The 17,097-nt window shown below is 45.9% G+C and overlaps 2 protein-coding genes across 2 annotated transcripts in view; both read right to left on the reverse strand.

The window, feature by feature from the left end:
• Positions 1 to 96: 96 nt before the first annotated feature.
• LOC118772533 (glutactin-like) lies at positions 97 to 5,702 on the reverse strand. Its single transcript, XM_036520939.1, has 2 exons — positions 5,296 to 5,702; positions 97 to 3,509 (listed from the first exon to the last, which is right to left on the reverse strand). The coding sequence occupies exons 1-2, from the start codon at positions 5,699 to 5,701 to the stop codon at positions 2,842 to 2,844; spliced, it is 1,074 nt and encodes a 357-aa protein (XP_036376832.1). The 5' UTR covers position 5,702; the 3' UTR covers positions 97 to 2,841.
• A 2,810-nt stretch (positions 5,703 to 8,512) lies between these two features.
• The window catches only part of LOC118772532 (PH domain leucine-rich repeat-containing protein phosphatase 1-like), a 63,439-nt gene continuing 54,854 nt past the window's right edge, over positions 8,513 to 17,097 (reverse strand). Inside the window, exons 11-17 of the mRNA XM_036520938.1 lie at positions 16,586 to 16,786; positions 15,793 to 15,955; positions 13,153 to 13,283; positions 11,803 to 11,919; positions 10,775 to 10,969; positions 10,084 to 10,312; positions 8,513 to 9,769 (exon numbers count right to left, since the gene is read on the reverse strand). Of these exons, the coding sequence (XP_036376831.1) occupies positions 8,597 to 9,769; positions 10,084 to 10,312; positions 10,775 to 10,969; positions 11,803 to 11,919; positions 13,153 to 13,283; positions 15,793 to 15,955; positions 16,586 to 16,786 (2,209 nt within the window). The 3' untranslated portion in view covers positions 8,513 to 8,596. The remainder of the gene's footprint in view (positions 9,770 to 10,083; positions 10,313 to 10,774; positions 10,970 to 11,802; positions 11,920 to 13,152; positions 13,284 to 15,792; positions 15,956 to 16,585; positions 16,787 to 17,097) is intronic.

A 17,097-nucleotide genomic window follows, 5' to 3' on the forward strand; every position in this document is an offset into this window, starting at 1 on the left:
TATAAATACATTTTTTAAGTCCTATTAACAAACCTAACACATTGTACAGAAAAGTCACTTTTGAGCAACACTAATTGTGAATGTAAGTGTAATAAGTGTATTTTCCTGGTTTTTATAATAGTTTCACCATCAGAAGGGAGAAATAAAACCCATTCTTGTTTAACTTGAATGGCAAGATCTTTCTCAATACCTGTCATTTTGGTTGCAATGATAGTGTCAGTTTTTTCATTCATTGTGGTAATGAAAAAAACCAGAGGTAGGTGGCAGCTGTACAGCAGTAACCCTATGGGACCAGCTGTTAAACGTGTTAGCCTGGAGGAGGAGTAGCGGGCAGTGTGTGGACCCCACTGGCACCACAGGCCTCCCTGCTGTTTCAAGGCATCACGCACTCCCTTCTTAGCTGCTCCTTTCACCTGCAAATTTCATTGCAAATTCATGCAATAAAATGTCACTGTTAGACCCAGTTAATGATCTCTCTGCTAACTGACTCCTGGAAACCTGCACAGGAAAACCAGCAATAAGTGTTAGGGGTGGGGACTGACCTTACCAGTAAGAAGGACATGGTCAGGGTAAAGGGCAGGACAGAGTACTAATTGCATTAGCCCTGCAGGGGTAGATCGCCTGGAGTGAGCTAGGTGATATTCAGTTGTGGCTTCCATTCACTTAGGATGAATTGGACGCATAGTGACAGAGATCCATCAATGCCATCCGAGTACTTGATACAGCATAGTGTACGGACATCAAAGGCATTTTCCTGAACCATGATGTTAAAATACCTCATTCATAAACTGCAGTGTGGAAACCTGGCCCTTTTCCAATCTCTTTGCATCATAAAAGGCTACTAAACGTCTCTACTAATAAGCGCTCTGTATACAAAGTTGATGAGTTAACTGTAATTTAATGATAATTAAGATTAAATCACTCCAATAATAATTAAAACTGGAATTCTGCATGTATCATACAATATATTAAGTGTGGAACAAACAGAACAGGTTTTCTCTCCATCCTTATTAACCCACTTCTTGCATCATGACAGGGTATTGTGTATGTGTGTAATTTTACATTTGTGCTCAGTCGTTTGGTTCTGATTTTAGCTGCAAACTTATATTGGCTCCGTTTATTTTTAACAAAATGCATCCTTTTTAGCACAGCTTGTCATGGTACATCACTCCACCTTTCTAAAATGAATGCAGTATGAAACTCACCAAGTTGGGAACTCTGGACCTACATTCCTTAATACTGGTCACATTCACCTGTATACCACTAGGAACCCTCTAGGATCATTTAAAATGACAAGCCACTCACTGGTTATATATGTACAGCTTTTCAGCTTTCTGTTTTAAACTGGGTAGACCTGTGTGATCTTGAGGTTTACAGATTTGCTATTTTTCGTGTTTTCATTTGGATGCACAATTAAAACGTCTGTCATTTTAGATACCAGTCTGTGGTTCATCCCCTTGTCATTCAGATGACAGTTCAAATGAAACACAAATACTTCCCACACAAGTAATAACATATGATTTCTCACCTGAACATGTCTCTGATGTTTAAATTGACATATCCAATACCAACACTTCCCACACTGGCCACATGTGCAAGTAGTTGATTTTTCCTCTGAAATAATTCTCTGGTGTTGTTTAAAACAAAATACCTGGTTAAAGCATTTGACAATCATACACAACTTTTCAACTGTACAAATTCTCAGGGATCATTTCAAATGAAATGCTATTCCCTAATTAAATAAGCATGCTTCTCAGATGTATGAATTGTCTGGTATTCATTTGAATCTTGTGCCCATTCATACCCACACATCCACATGTTTTCACCTGTATGAGTTTTTTTTTAATTAAGCACGTAAAATGCTTCCAGTAGTGGGTACAATGTATAGTTTTTCCACCTACGTGAATTACTTCTTGCTGGTGTTTTCTTTTGAATGCATTATTAGAACACTTTACACACCGGTGTTTGATTCACCTAAGTGTGTAAGAAGGTGATTATTCAAATGAGATGTAATTCCAAAGCACTTCCCACACGGTACAACTGTACAGTTTTAAATCTTAATGAACGGTGTTGTTTCAAATGATATGTTAATAATGACCGCCACACCTAGTGCAATTACTTCTCATCTGAATTCATTTTCTGATGGTTTAGCAAATTACCTGTTCTAAACCCCCAGTCAGTACAAACAAACATTTTTTACCTGTATGGGCTATCTGGTGTTGTTTTAAATTAGACTGGGAAACGAATGGATGAATTCTATGGTGCTGTTTTAATTTAGATGCCAAACTAAAGTTTCTCCCACACAAAGTACAAGTGTGTGGTTCCCTAATTAAACAAATAATCTGATGTCATTCTAACATGGCTGCATAAAATCCTTCCCATACTGAGTACAGATGTAAAGTTTTTCACCTAGATGAATTTTCATTTGGTTCAAATTACAAGTCTGTTTAAATGTTTTCCCACACTGAGTAAACCTAAAAGATCATCTGTATGGCTTAACTGGTGTTGAGTTAAATTGGAAGCTGAATTAAAACACTTCTTGTGATGGGTATATCTGCATACTTTTTCTTCTGAATTAATTCCCTGTTGTTCAATTAATGTCCTGGACATGCTTTTCTCAGCAAAGTTACTCTGAATACTTGCTTCATACATTTTAAATTGCTGATTGAAGTCTTCAAATTGCATTGTCTACATGTCACAAACCATATAATTTTCATGTGGATTAAGTTCTTTGGCACAAAGAAATACTTCCGTCTTCACAACCATCGTCAACTTCATTAGTTTCAGTACTGTTAAGATTATTCAAGGAACGATTATTCATAGTCTTCACATTTTATTCGATCAGTTACCCTCAACACAGTTAAAATCCTTCAAGTCACTATCATCTTCTGCTTTAATGTAATCTCCATCTTCACCAATCCTGACTTCACAATCAGCTGCAGCTTCAACTTCAAAATTCATGTGATTATTCAATAAATTTTCATCACCTTCGCATTTTATTTGATCCCTTGAATAATGCAAGCCACTTTCCTGTTCAGCCTTAACGTAGGGCTTATCAAGGTAGGCTGGTGGCGTCTCCTCACGGGCAGGGTGGGAATAGCGAAGAGGAGGGGGATGATGATGTTGTGGATGTGAAGGTGTGTGCTGCTGGAATAAAGGCACCATGACATCAAACAGTCTGCTCATCATTTGCTGGAACATCCTGTTTGCCTCTTGGCGTTCCTCCCTCTGTACCTGTTGCCGACGCTCCTCCATCTCCATCTGTGCCTTCATCCAGTTATCGAGCATCTCCTTCTCTTGCTGGTGACGCTGCTGCTCCTCTCTCATGAATTCATCATGCTGTTTCTTTTGCATGTCCATAAAGGCCGCCATCATGTCACTCACGTCTGTCTTCATCTTCCTCTTCCTCTTCCTGCTCTGTTTTGAGCGTGTTCTATCAGGTGTACTACGATCGGTCTCAGCGTGTGTCCCCTCACCATTGTGTGACTGATCTGAAGTGAGTGATGTGACTGTCAAAAAAAAAGCAAAATAAACATTGTAAACACAAATATAAACATCGGCTCATCTTAATAATCACAGGAAAAGACCATATACCGGTGTGTGCAGATCTTGAATGACTGAGCGTCAGCATAGCCGTCAAATCCACCTTACTCCTGGGGGCGCTACTGTGGAAACGATTATGGGTGTAACTTCCGGTAAAGCAGCGGAGGTAGCCGTAAGCGGCAACAACTTATTTATGCTTCAGAGTGGCTAGCCACCCACGGCGGTCCGTTTAAACGCGTCTAATGTTTAATTAAAAAGGATGGCATTTATCGATTTAAATTACATTAAATGCTCATGACACATCATAACTTTTGTGAGGTCTGTGTTCTAAACGTTATTGTTCATTGCACTCAACCTAACCTAAACGTTTATTCTCAGTAATTTAAATCGATCTAACTAAATTTAGCTCCGTTTTGTAATTTGAATTTTGTAACACAAGAAAGCTATAATGTGAAACATTTAAGAGAAAGCTCTGGGATTACTTGCCACTTAATTGTTCAAATTGCCATCCTTGTTAATGAAACAACGTCATGCTGTAGCTTTCGCAGTAGCGCACACACTACAGACAATCTGCGCTGTTTCGCGAGTATAATCATGTACTCTATTTACGCATTGGTGTCAATTATTCTGTGAATTATTTGTTTATATTTAATAATATATGATATGTCTAATTCACAGTACAATAAAAACAATATTTCTAACAATTAAAATTTGTCTGTCATCTATGGCAAAGTGGACCAAAAGTTTGACGTGTGTCTGTATCTACCTTTTGAAAAAAATAAAACAAAAATAGCCAGATGGGTCTGCAAAGATCCCTGAAAGAATTCAAAAGAGATACAGTTGCTGGATTTAATGAATGAATGAGCTGGCGCACTTAAGGCTAGCTAGTTAGCTAACTAACGTTAAGTTGCTAGCTAGCTAGCAAATGGTACTTAAGATCAGAAGCTAATACCTTGGCTTGCAGTACGAATGTTAAAATTAACTATTTGTTCATAAGAGACATGATGAAGCTGCACTGGTTTGATAGCTAGCAAAGTGCGTGAAAGCCAAATTAGCTAGCTAGCTAACTACTTGCACATTCAATTGAAAAGTACAAATACCACCTTACAAAGACAAATCTAGCTAGCTAGTTAGCTACAATACAAACAAAACAATAAACGTAACTTGCTAGTTAATATCACATTCCGCTGACAAATACAAATATCACCTTGCAAACAAACACATAGCTACCTAGCTACAATAAAAAAAACGTAGAAAGCTACATAGCTTGCTAGCTAATTTGACTTTCACGCACTTTGCTCAGCTGTCATATTACTAAGAGCTAGCTAGCTATCAAACTAATAAAGCCTCATCACGTCACTTCTGACCAAATAGTTAATTTTACCACAGACACTACAACCTGTTCTGACAACTTTAGTACTGTTAGCTAGCTACCAAATTAACATTATAGTTAGCTAGCTATCTAGTCTGTAGCGTGTTTTAGCGAGTGTTTTAGTTAGCTACTTAGCTAAGCGCGCCAGGTCTTTCTTAACATCGGTATCGGCATCAGCTATCGGCCAAACTGTTATTTTAAACATCGGTATCGGCGCAGAATTTCACAATCGGTGCATCCCTACGATTTGTTATTTTGCCATCGTTCACAAACGCCGGTTCCCGTTCAGTGGTGTAACAGAGCGGAAGTCGCGTCCATAATTCACGCAAGGTATCATGGGAGCTAGGAATAAGATGCTAGCATAGGCTAACGTTACTCACTGCTCACTGGGCTCGCCGGTCCGGTGTCCTCCGTAACGTTATCAGATGGTGCAGGTGGTGTTCCCGAATACGACTCCAAAACATTTGGTTTGCTACTTGGTTTAATGCCGATTATTTTGTCGATAGCATCGTACCATTGGAATTTATCCTTTTCGTCCGGTAAGCTGCCAGATTTATGGAGCGCATACCGTACCTTCAGATACTGAACCCGCAGTTTTTTCAGCTTGTCACGGCATTGTTCAATGGTTCTGTGGTATCCACGAGCATGAAGATAGTCGCGAATTATACCAAATATCTTGGAGTTCTTGTGTGTTGTATCCAGTTGTTCCTGTATACTCTCGTCTGCCCAAATTTCCAGCAAACACTGCACCTCTGCCGTAGACCAAAATGATCCCTTTGCTGCCATGTTTAAGTGGGACAGTCGCATCATTGACGTCATGTTCGAGTTCCGTGCTCGGGCACGGTTAGCGATCACGCTAGATGCATACCGTGCCCGAGCTCATCTCTTCAAGCGTGCCCGGGCACGGTACGGAGCGATCACTGATTCTCAATCCTGCTCCTGGGGCCCCCCTGCTCCGCACGTTTTCCATATTTCCCTGCTCTACCTACCTGACTGAACTCATCAGTGGCACTTTTGATTAGCTGAGCACACCTGATTTAATCAAGAACATGTTAGTCATTTCAATCAGGTGTGTTTGGAGCAAAGATAGAAGATATGCAGGACAGGGGGGCTTCAGGAGCAGGATTGAGAAACACGGAATCTAGTCAAACGAACTGGACTTTGGGGGTCCTTTTGCATAAACAGTATCGTATATTATCTTATCACCGCACGCTTAAATACACTCTTCGCTTAAAAAAACTATGTAGGCCTATCTATCTACAGTAACCAAATTATTTGTAACTGTTATTTTTGCTGTTATTTCTTGTCATTTCGAGTAATCACTTTTTCCGCGAACACTGCGTTGTTTGTGCAGTTGGCCTTTACCACAATCTGTGTTATTACTTCAAGGCTTTTTTTCTGATATTACAGTGTCTTTTACGCCCAGTTCATTGCAGAGGCTACTACCGAAATAGGCCTACTTAAAGAACGTGTTGTCCGTACTACTTTGTGCGTAGTAAAAATAAATATAGGCTACCACACATCCGCTATGAAGACGTTACATCACGTTTTACTTGCTACAAACTTAAGCTTGTGAATTGTGTCTTCACACTTTGACAGCTCGAGTCTAATAAATAAATAAATACATCTCTGCAACTGCACACTTGCCATTGTGGTTTGGGAGAACAATGTGATTGTGAAACCATAGTCTAGATAACACTCTACACTGGATAAATATCGAAATAATACGCGCTAAAATTTGATAGAAACGTCAATTTCCTGGTGGAAACAATGGCATTCCCACATTGTATCAATACGTAGGCGTTAATTTCGACCATACTGGATGCTTTTGATAAGTAATTAGTTCATAAACGTGGGTATCACTTCTGGCCAAGATAATCAAAAGGGGTGGTGATAATATTTTGAATGATCAAATTTGGATATCGCAGAATTGTATGAGACTCATGTTCTTATATTCTCATTGATCATATTCCGATTACAAACTGTGTTTAACATTCCAAAACCACCCAATGAAAAACATTTTTGTTGTCTTCGAGTGTAACATTACTATTGCCTAATTTTAACATTCTTACTCTGACCTTAATTGTGGAAATCCAAACGTCAACGGATGACAAATGTAGAGTTTCAGGGTTTAAGGGCGACCATGACACTTCAAGATTCGCATTGACAGCATTACTGGGTGTTCTCATCCCGCTAATATTCAGGTCCATCTCCTGAATCCCGTTCACGACAGGAGTGTTCTGGCAGGACCTTTGGCAGTGTAGTACACGATGAAACCTGAGGGGGGCACTAGAGCACCTACAGCAGCAGTATACAGCCTATTTTCACTAGGCCCACATTTCCCTCTGCAGACTACACATCCTCCCCCTGACCCAAAAACATGACAGTATGCTATAAAAACACAGTCTGTGCCAGCAGTTCAGTTGAATTTCACCTACACAGGTTAAATCTTCTCACTCACTACTTTATTGACACCATTTTATGTGAGCTTTACTAAATGCTCTATCACATGGTCTTATTTGTTGGTGGCCCTCTCTGGGTCAGGCTGAGGCATACTGGCAGGGCACAGGTTGCTGTCACTGCAGGGATCCATGCTCTTGTCCAGTGGTGGCTTCGACAGTGCTGACTCTGACTTCTGTCCCTGCTGACCAACCACTGCATTGCTTCATATTGGCTGACCCCCGCTGCACATCTGACATCACAATGCTTTCAATCAATCACCTGGCCCGGTTCAAAAAAAGCAGGAGGACAATAGTTTTATTTGTAAATTTTAGATTTATTATAACAAAAAGAAACATTTTTGTATGTGTGCGTGTGTTCCGCTAGGATACAATTTCCATTGTAGATAAATCTTATTTGCAGTACTGAACTTGACAAGGTCATGCTGGTGATGACAGAACTAAGGAAGAGACTTTGTGTATGTCTTTGTGTCTGTATGGATGCGCACGGTTGTATGTATGTATGAGTGTGTGTGTAATGTGTGCGTGTGTGTGTGTGTGTGTCTGTGTGTGAAGATGGAGGGGGTTTCAGACTGTCCGGCTGCCCAGTCACCCCAGATCTCTCCTTTATTGGCTGTCTCCAGACTGCCCGCCATCTTTCAGCGAAGCGGATGCCATCCATATTCCCTTGCCAGTGACCCTTGAACCCGGTCACTGACACCCACACGTCCTTTCTTTGCATCACTATACAACATTTACCCTATTTACAATCATTGAAAAAAATCACCTTTTCTCTCAGAGAAGATTAGTACATTTCAGTGACTAAGTCACATTAATGAGTAAGCAACTCCTAAGAGTTAGTCTTCAAATTTCTACAAATTTCTATGACTTTTTATAGGCCAAAAGCCATCATTTACTGAAGAAATATTAACTTCTCTACCTATAATAGTTAAATGTGGTATTATATGTACCATCCAACATACATCTCATTTCAAATAAAAGTTTTTTTGCATTAAAAAAGTGCTTTTCAGCATTATCTTTTTTGTCATAAAATGATATGGTAAAATTTAAAATATATTAACCTTAATTTGTTTGTGTAAGCAGTAATGCATGGAAACTAGTGTTGATCTCATAAAAATGCAGTGTATTTTACTGGGGGGAGAAGGTTAGCTATATATATATATATCTATATATTTTTTTAAAAAGTCTTGGGGGTTTGTAACATATAGCAGTCTTATAGAATTCAGAGGGGCGTGTCATAGTAGTCTGCAGGCTGCTCACTAGGGGGCGCTCTTTGTTGCTGCTGCTGGTGCTGTTTCATCAGCTCCTTCACCTCCTCCTCCAGCTCTGGCGGGATGATGAACTGATCGTCTGGGTCTGGCTGGGCTGGGGCAGCAAAGTAGCCCCCTTGCTTTTTGGTGGGGGCGTCTGTGGCCACCTCAATCAGGTTGTGGCTCTTCTCCTGGGGGGCCACCGAGCCGTTCCCCCTCCTTTTGCCCAGCGTCCGGCCAGAGCAGTCCCCTCCCCCTCCCCCGCTGCCTCCTCCTCCTCTGCCCTGTGGCGGCCCTCCTCCGGACCAGCCCGCCTCGGCCTCTCCTGCGCTGAGCTCGGCGGCCTCGTCCAGGGCCTCGGGGGTGGGTGGTGGCGGGGGCGGCTGGCAGGCCATGGCGCGCTCGCGGGCCCGAAGGCAGTGGATGTCCACCTCCACCTCCACGCGGCTGCCGTTGGAGAAGACGCCGGCGATGGGCTCCTCGTCCTCGCTGTCCAGCCCGTTGTCGGAGAGGGCGCTAGAGAGCTGGCGCTGGAAGGAGCCGGCCAGGCAGATGGGGTGCAGGGCGCAGCAGCGCGGCTCCGGCGGGAAGGGTGGCCCCGCGTGGTGCTCGTGGAGCAGCCCGCTCTGCGGCGGGTCGTCCGACGCCGTGGAGCCCACCTCGCTGCTCATCTCCGAGGTGGAGACCTCGCTGCTGATCTCGCTGCAGGACGATGGCATGGGGAGGGCGTCCGGGGGGGCGGCGGCGGCCGCCGCGGCGGGCCTGTCCCGGATCACCACGCTGATGGAGGGGGGGAAGAGGCTGGGGCTCGGGGGTGGGGGGGCGCCTAGCTCACAGCAGCAGCAGCAGTCCTCCGTCACATTCAGCTGCACCACCACCGCGCTCAGGCTGTCGTTGCAGCCGTAGCCCTGCGCCAGCGTGCACAGCTTCTTGGCAGCCGCCAGCGCGTCGGGCACGTTGCGGACGGCCTCCACCGCCTCGCCAGGCGACACGGCGTCCCACAGGCCCCGGCTGCCCAGGATGAAGAACTCATCCTGCGGGGTGAGGGTGACCGTCTGGACGTGGGGCCGCGGGATCACCGACGGGTACAGGAATGAGTATCCCATGATCCTCGTGGAGTCCGTCACTCCGTTCACTTTGTTGTCCTGTGACGGAGAGTGAAAAACTGCACTGAGCGCTACCTGAACGCATTAGTGTCCTCTTTCAGTTCAGAACACCTCTCTCATCCTGTACCTGCCCTGTGCTACAAATCAGCGCATGAATATGGTATGAGAGTGATGTCTCCTTAGAGAGCTGTTAAATTATGCATGCGCTGAACGCAGTAACAGTGCACTTATCTGAGATGTAATGGGTCATTTGCATCAGTCAGCAGTTATTCAGTGTAATTCCTCTAACACAGGCAGTTAACTACCCACCCTCCCCCACACACACATACACACACACACAGAGCCTTCTGTACCTCAGTGACGATGGCTTTGTTTTGGCGGATCCTCTGGTACTCCTCAGCCACACCCACGTTGTGGATGACTGACAGGGGGAGGGGCTTGCCGTCCCGGCACAGGATGGCTTGGCACTTGCCCACGTTGGCAGCAGTCAGGGTGAAGCAGCCTGCCGGGTCCATGGGGTCGTGTTTGATGTGGCACAGGGCCGCAGAGCCGCCCAGCTTCTGCCCAGCAGTGCCCAGCTTCCTACAGTGATGAACACACATACACACACACACGCACCCACGCATGTCAGTCTACCTCAGGATTGTCTGAAAACGGGACCATCAGATAGACAGGTGAGAGTGCATCTGGGTCCATCAAGATCATTGGGTTGGTCTAAGACCTCTCCCTCTATCACATTACCGCAACTGTGGTTTATGATGAGCACTTCCTGACGCCTAGGTGTAGTACGGTTTCCAGCACACTGAGTTATATCTGAGCGGGGAACAGAATTACCCTGTGAAATCCAGTAGTATATAAGTCCTCGTTATACTAAACTCTACACTCCCTGAGAGAAGAGGTTATGGGAGCAGATGTATCTGAGAGAGATACCAGGAGGGAGCAGATGCATGTGTATGTGTGCGCGTGCCTGTGTTTGTACAGGTGTATGTGTATGTCCGTGTTTGTGCGTGCACACGCATGTGCTCGTGACGTTGAGACGCGTACCTCTGCATGACGAGGAAGGTGTTGGTCATGTAGTCCTCCTCGCTCTTGGTCTTGTGCAGCTCCTCGGCCAGCACGTCGCTCATGGTGCACTGCAGCAGGTAGGGCACCTCCACGTTGCGGTCGCCGTCGAACACGCCGTACAGCGCCTCTCGGCTCTCACAGAAGTTACTGGCAGAGAGAGCCGCCACGCACAGCCTGAGGGACACAGACATGCGACCTCAGCCAACGGCCAATTACCAATCCTGCCTGCATTCTTAATATATTAAAGTGTCATTTATCCTATTTTTTTTTAATGACTCACTTAGAATTGACTAAGTGGATCATAAAGTATGTTATAATGCTGTATCCTTTGGCAGCGTGTATATTTATATTGCAGCGTCCACGCAACAGTGTGGTTATTCACATTGTTTGGACATATCCTAGAATGGTATTTATGTTGGCTTATGTTGGATATGTGGCTTTAGCAACAGTTATAGTTTAGTGTGAGGATGGAGGTCTTAAAATAAAAAAAGCAAAATATCAAATAAAGCAAAATGGACACATCCAGTGCCCACAGCTTGCTATCCCACTGGGGGAAAGGGGGCCGTTTTGGCTGACACTGGCATTTTTAAGGACAGCTCAGTACACGAGGCCTTGACGGGCCGTCTGTCCGCTTGTCTTAAGAGCTCCTCATGGGAAACCCCGAAGCTTCCGTTTTCCGGTAAACCCCCCCCCCGGTGGGAGAATGCATGCCCCGTTTAAAATGCTCTCCTCGTTCGGACGCACTCAACATTTAATTGGAGCATCGTGCAAAGCTCTCCCGGTCTCCTAGCGACAGTGCCAGGGAAAAGGAAACGCTCTCTTTTCACAGGGGCCGACTGGGTCCCGCCGGACAAATAAAACTCTCAGGTGTCAAATGCTTGTGTGGTCCAAACGGGTCCAGAGCCATCGTTCACAGGAGAAAGCGGGTCTTGGGAGTGAGAGGCTGGGGGGAGGGGGGGTGCTGGGGGAGAAGGACAGGCCTAAAGAATGGAGGAAGGGGAACTCACTTGTTCTTCACCCCTGAAGCTTCTGTGTAGCCGTGGCTCCACACTGCCGGGGCCCCGGGACCCTCGCTCGCTGAGAAAGACGTGGGGGACTGGTCTATCCGGAAACATCTGATATTACTGAGAAAGAAAGAAAGAGAGAGAGAGAGGGGGGGGGGAAGAGGGAGAGAGAAAGAGAGGGAAAAGAGAGAGAGGGAGGAAGAGCGAGAAAGATAGAGAGATGTAGGGAGAGACAGAGAAAGAGAGGGAGAGAGAGAAAGACGAGCAAGGGAGGGAGCAAGGGGGAGAGATAGAGAGAGAAGGAGGAAAGGTGAGAGAAAGGGAGAGAGAAGGAGGGAAAGAGAGAGAAAGAGAAGAAGAGAAGGAAGGAGAGAGACAGACATAGGGATGAGCCTCTGAGAAAAACACTTGTTTTCATAAATAATGCAGTCTCTGAGTCGCCCAGAGGGCCCATGTTAGCATAGAATGGTGCCAGAACATTGATTAACTTCCGTTACACCCCTACTAGAAAGTGAAGACAAATGATCAAATATATGAAATAACTGTAATAAAATAAATGATAATTATGCACCACTCACTACAAAATCTTTCTGCATAATAAGGTGTGTGGATGTAATTTAATCTGCCATATTATCAAATGACTACCACTACACCCCTGATTAACATATGAGATACGGACATATATTCATTATATTTAATTTCTAATTTTCTGTGCACATACTAATTCTAAATGACTCGCATGTGTGATTTGTACAGGACTCAGGCTGTACACAAGTTTGGTGCCCAAGACAGTGAAGAAGTTTGGGGCGCAACCACTCTGCTCTGATGAAGACCAGGTGTCACTGTGTTCCGCTGTGGACCCCTTCACCTACACCAGCCTGTTGGAGTCATGTGTCTGCTATCAGCCAATGAGAGTGTGGACAGGGGGGTTCTGTCTAACACTTAAGGTCACACTCGCTCGTGGGCACAGGTAACCAGTGACAGGGACTGTCCTGTGCTGGGTCTTGGCGTGTTTAACAGCAGGGCGCTAAGCGCAGCTTCATGGAGGGAATGCTGCAAAGGCCGTACTCCAGGGCAAAATGACTCACTTGGATACAGCGGCTGGCCAAATGTTAGTTTTAGAAGCGGATTGGGGTGAAACCAGGTCTCCGTGGTGATTCAGTCCTCGGGGGACTTCCAAGACACTGACTTAAAGAGAATCGCAAACCCCCTTGCCTGACCCCCTGGGTAAAGAAGCCAAACTGGCAGAGTCCCAGAGGCAGGCAGGAAGACCCCCCCTGACAGACCCCCCCAGTGATGGACGGAGAGGAGCCCTCAGCTGTTGGCTGAAGGACACACTGAGGCTTTGCTTACTTGAGCAGCTCCAGGGTCTTGTGGTCCAAGATGAGGCGGGGGTTTCCCGTCAGGTCCAGCTCCTGCAGCTTGGGGGGCAGGTTCTCCGGCAGAGTGATTTCACTGAGCTCATTACAGCTCAGGTCCACACACTGATGGAAGAGAGAGAGAGAGAAAGAGAGAGAGAAGGATCAGCACACACACACATACACATGTACACACGCAGAAACTGTGCCTGGATTCCCACACTGCTCCAAAATGAGGTGCACATGAATCCAAAGACAACATCCATGCAGCGAGACACACACACACCAGGGCTGGGTGATAAAGCTGTCGCGATATATCGAACAGCTATTTTTAGCGCAATAACAGCTATCCCCGGATGTGGCGTTAGGTTTCTTCCCGTATGTTTTTCCCTTTAGTCATACCTGATGCGGGAGCACACCTCCAAAGTTCAGTGAAATGCTTCCAGCGTAGAAAAACATCACTGGTATCTATATGTTGGTTAACTTACCTATTAGCTTTGAAAAACACATAGCATATGTTTTCACTCTTTATCTTTGTAGCCATGTGTTTCTATCTACCACATGGAAGCAGCATAGTGCTGTTGCTGTGATATCAACATTGAACAGATACAAGTGGCGTTTTTTCCCCCCAAAGCATTTCAAGCATTTCATTAAAACTGGAGGTGTGCTCCTGCATCAGGTATGACTAAAGGGAAAACAATACGGGAAGAAACCTAACGCCACATGCCCGGGATAGCTGTTATTGCGCTAAAAGTAGTTATTCGATATATCGCGATGACTACATTGCCCAGCCCTAACATACACATACACACACGCACACGCATGTATCCATCCCCACACACCTGATGTGAACTCAAGAACTCCATCCAAGGATTTCACATGACGGCAGATAGGAGTGGTTCTGTAATGTGGGGCAGTAATCAGGCTCTTACATCACACACTCCTAATATGAGGAGCAGTAGGGGGTCATTCCCCTCCTCTGCCAGTAGGGGTCAGTGCAGTGCCATTACCTGCGTATGCCAGCAGGGGTCAGAGCAGTGTCACTACCTGCTGCAGAGAGTACGGTGACAGCCCCGATAGAGACGGCAACTGGAGGGCACAAGCATGCCCCTCTCTGCACATATGCTGTTACCACTAGGGTGCAGAGCTCTCCAACAAGGGTTCTCATTTACCATCTCTCTCACACAAGAGGCCATACTACTGACTGCACAACAAAGTGACCACTACAGCAACACTACCACAAACGACCCAAAGCATACCTTAAGCCCAATGCCTGGTTTTTTTAGAATGGAAATGAAAAGGGAAGAGAATGTGTGTCCCAGCAGCACGGCATTCAATGGATCTGAATTGATGGGGAATATTGGCCAGCTGGACTCACACAGCTGACAATGAAGGGATATCCATCGGCTGAGTTCAGATTAACCACACGGTTCATCTCAGTTCAACCTGTGTCAAGGATTACAGCTCTGGGTTCACGAGATTAACACAACTGCTACAGAGGTGGGAGCTGCTGCCAGACTCAAAGACAGGCCACTGAGGAGCAGCACTAAGGAGAGCGGCGGTGTGGAGCAGTGATCAGTGCAATGGTCAGAGCAGCAGTGTGGAGCAGTGATCAGTGCAATGGTCAGAGCAGCAGTGTGGAGCAGTGATCAGTGCAGTGGTCAGAGCAGCAGTGAGGAGCAGTGATCAGTGCAGTGGTCAGAACGGCAGTGTGGAGCAGTGATCAGTGCAGTGGTCAGAGCAGCAGTGTGGAGCAGTGATCAGTGCAGTGGTCATTGCAATGGTCAGAGCAGCAGTGTGGAGCAGTGATCAGTGCGATGGTCAGAGCAGCAGTGTGGAGCAGTGATCAGTGCAGTGGTCAGAGTGGCAATGTGGAGCAGTGATCAGTGCAATGGTCAGAGCGGCAGTGTGGAACAGTGATCAGTGCAGTGGTCATTGCAATGGTCAGAGCAGCAGTGTGGAGCAGTGATCAGTGCAATGGTCAGAGCAGCAGTGTGGAGCAGTGATCAGTGCAATGGTCAGAGCGGCAGTGTGGAGCAGTGATCAGAGAGGCAGATAAAACCACTGGACTCCTAAGATCATAGGTTGAACACCTGAAAACTAGGAGCAAGGTGTTCCATCTGTATATAACAATCTCATGGGTATATCTGCATGGGAGGCTGTTTAATGATTGTATAAGGTGTGAGAGAAGCTTGCTCCACGCACTGTGTGTGTGTGAGAGAGACAGAGAGAGAGAGAAAAAGAGAGAGATAGTGCTCCTGATAACATCCCCCCCTGTCCCAGCAGGAAGTGAGAGCAGGCAGCCTTAATGAGCCCTGCCTATTACCCTCTAATGACCCAGAAACTATATACAGCACCGCTGCTCCACAAACAGCAGGAACTGCTGCAATAGCCCAATTCAGCACACATCCAACATCTAACACGTACACTTTCACCCTCACCGGGACGAAACCTCCGCACTCGAAATGCACACCGAGAAACAAACATTACCTCTTACTGTAAGCCTGTGCGAATAGCTTGTCAGTGCTATTTTCGTATGCTCCCCCCCCACCCCCCCATGCTAAATGAATTCCTGTTAAATGTCAGAGGAGAGCGCGTTTACCTCGGGGACGAACAGGAAGGCTGACGAGCTTACCTTCATCTCCATCAGCTGCATGACCTCGGGAAAGACCTCGATGCAGTTGGAGTGGGCGATGAGCGTGTGCATGCGCCTGCAGCTCAGAATGGTGGTGGGGATGGCCTTCAGCTGGTTCCCACTCAGGTCCACCTCCTCCAGCTCCTCCAGCTTGGCCATTTTGCTGACGGGAGCAGAGGCAGTGAGAGAGTGAGGGCGCGGACGGACAGATAAACTGCTAAACTAGCACAGCTAAACTGAGCAGACTGTTGTTGGGGCTTTACTACGCTGATCATTTTAATGGGTTTATCATCCATTATCGTTTCATGAATATGAGCCTTTTGCTTTTTTTTATTTTTTATTTTGCTTTTTTCGTTTTCCTTTTGTATATCCTGAACAAGCAAATAAGCCATTTCTGCACTGCCGTTTATTTTTTTAAACCAGCTGCATAACATTTGTTGGAACTGATTTTGCTACTGTGTGTATGTTTTGTGTTTGCATGTGTCTGTGTGTGTGTGTGTGTATATGGGTTGTATGTGACTTTGTGTGTATGTGTGCATCTGTGTGTGTATATTTGTGCTGTATATGGATTTGTATGTATGTGTATGTATGTATGTCTGTCTGTGCACATGAATATGCGTGTGTTGTACATAGCTGTGTGTGTATGTATATGTGTGTGAGCATTTGTGTCTGTGTGCGTATGTGTGGCTGTATATATAAATGTGTGTGTGTCTGTGCATTTGAGCGTGAGTGTGTGTGTGTCTGTGCATTTGTTTGTATGTGTGGTTGAGTGTGTAAGAGAAAAGGGGGATACCTGGCAGGGAAGGTCTGCAGGTGGTTGTACGCCAGGTGGAGGACCCGCAGGTGGCAGTGGCCGGTCAGCTGGGGAACACACTTGTCAGTGAGCCGGTTGTTGGTGAGGTAGAGCTCCTGCAGGATGCTGTGGCCCTCCTCCGATAGGCTGGAGGGGGGCAGGCTCTCCAGCTTATTGGCAGAAGCGTTGAGGCACCGTAAACTGCAGGGGGCAACAGAGGGGAGGGAGCCAACATTACTGACACGTGGCTGTGACACAGGTCAGCTCATCTGACACGTTCAGGAAACTCCAAAAACTGGATTCTGGCTCCTCCATGGTGTAGAAAGAGACGCATTCCTTTAATGCAGACTGCAGGGACCTGTTCTCTTTCACCATACACTACAGAAACACACACATCTCCCTTCATCACAGACTAGAGAGAGACATGTTTCCTTTCACCAGGTACTACAGAGAAACACGTCCCCCTTCACCACAGAGTACAGAGAGAGACATATCCTCCCCCTTTGCCACAG

This window comes from Megalops cyprinoides, chromosome 2 (genome assembly GCF_013368585.1).
Source record: "Megalops cyprinoides isolate fMegCyp1 chromosome 2, fMegCyp1.pri, whole genome shotgun sequence".
Lineage (NCBI taxonomy): Eukaryota > Metazoa > Chordata > Actinopteri > Elopiformes > Megalopidae > Megalops > Megalops cyprinoides.

Bases quoted from the DNA above. Each gene is read 5' to 3' on its own strand.
- LOC118772533 (XM_036520939.1), bottom strand. From the start codon at position 5,701: ATGGCAGCAAAGGGATCATTTTGGTCTACGGCAGAGGTGCAGTGTTTG. The intron at 3,510-5,295 runs GTGAGTAACGTT...TTTTTTTGACAG, and splicing joins ACCGGCGAGCCCAGTGAGCA to TCACATCACTCACTTCAGAT.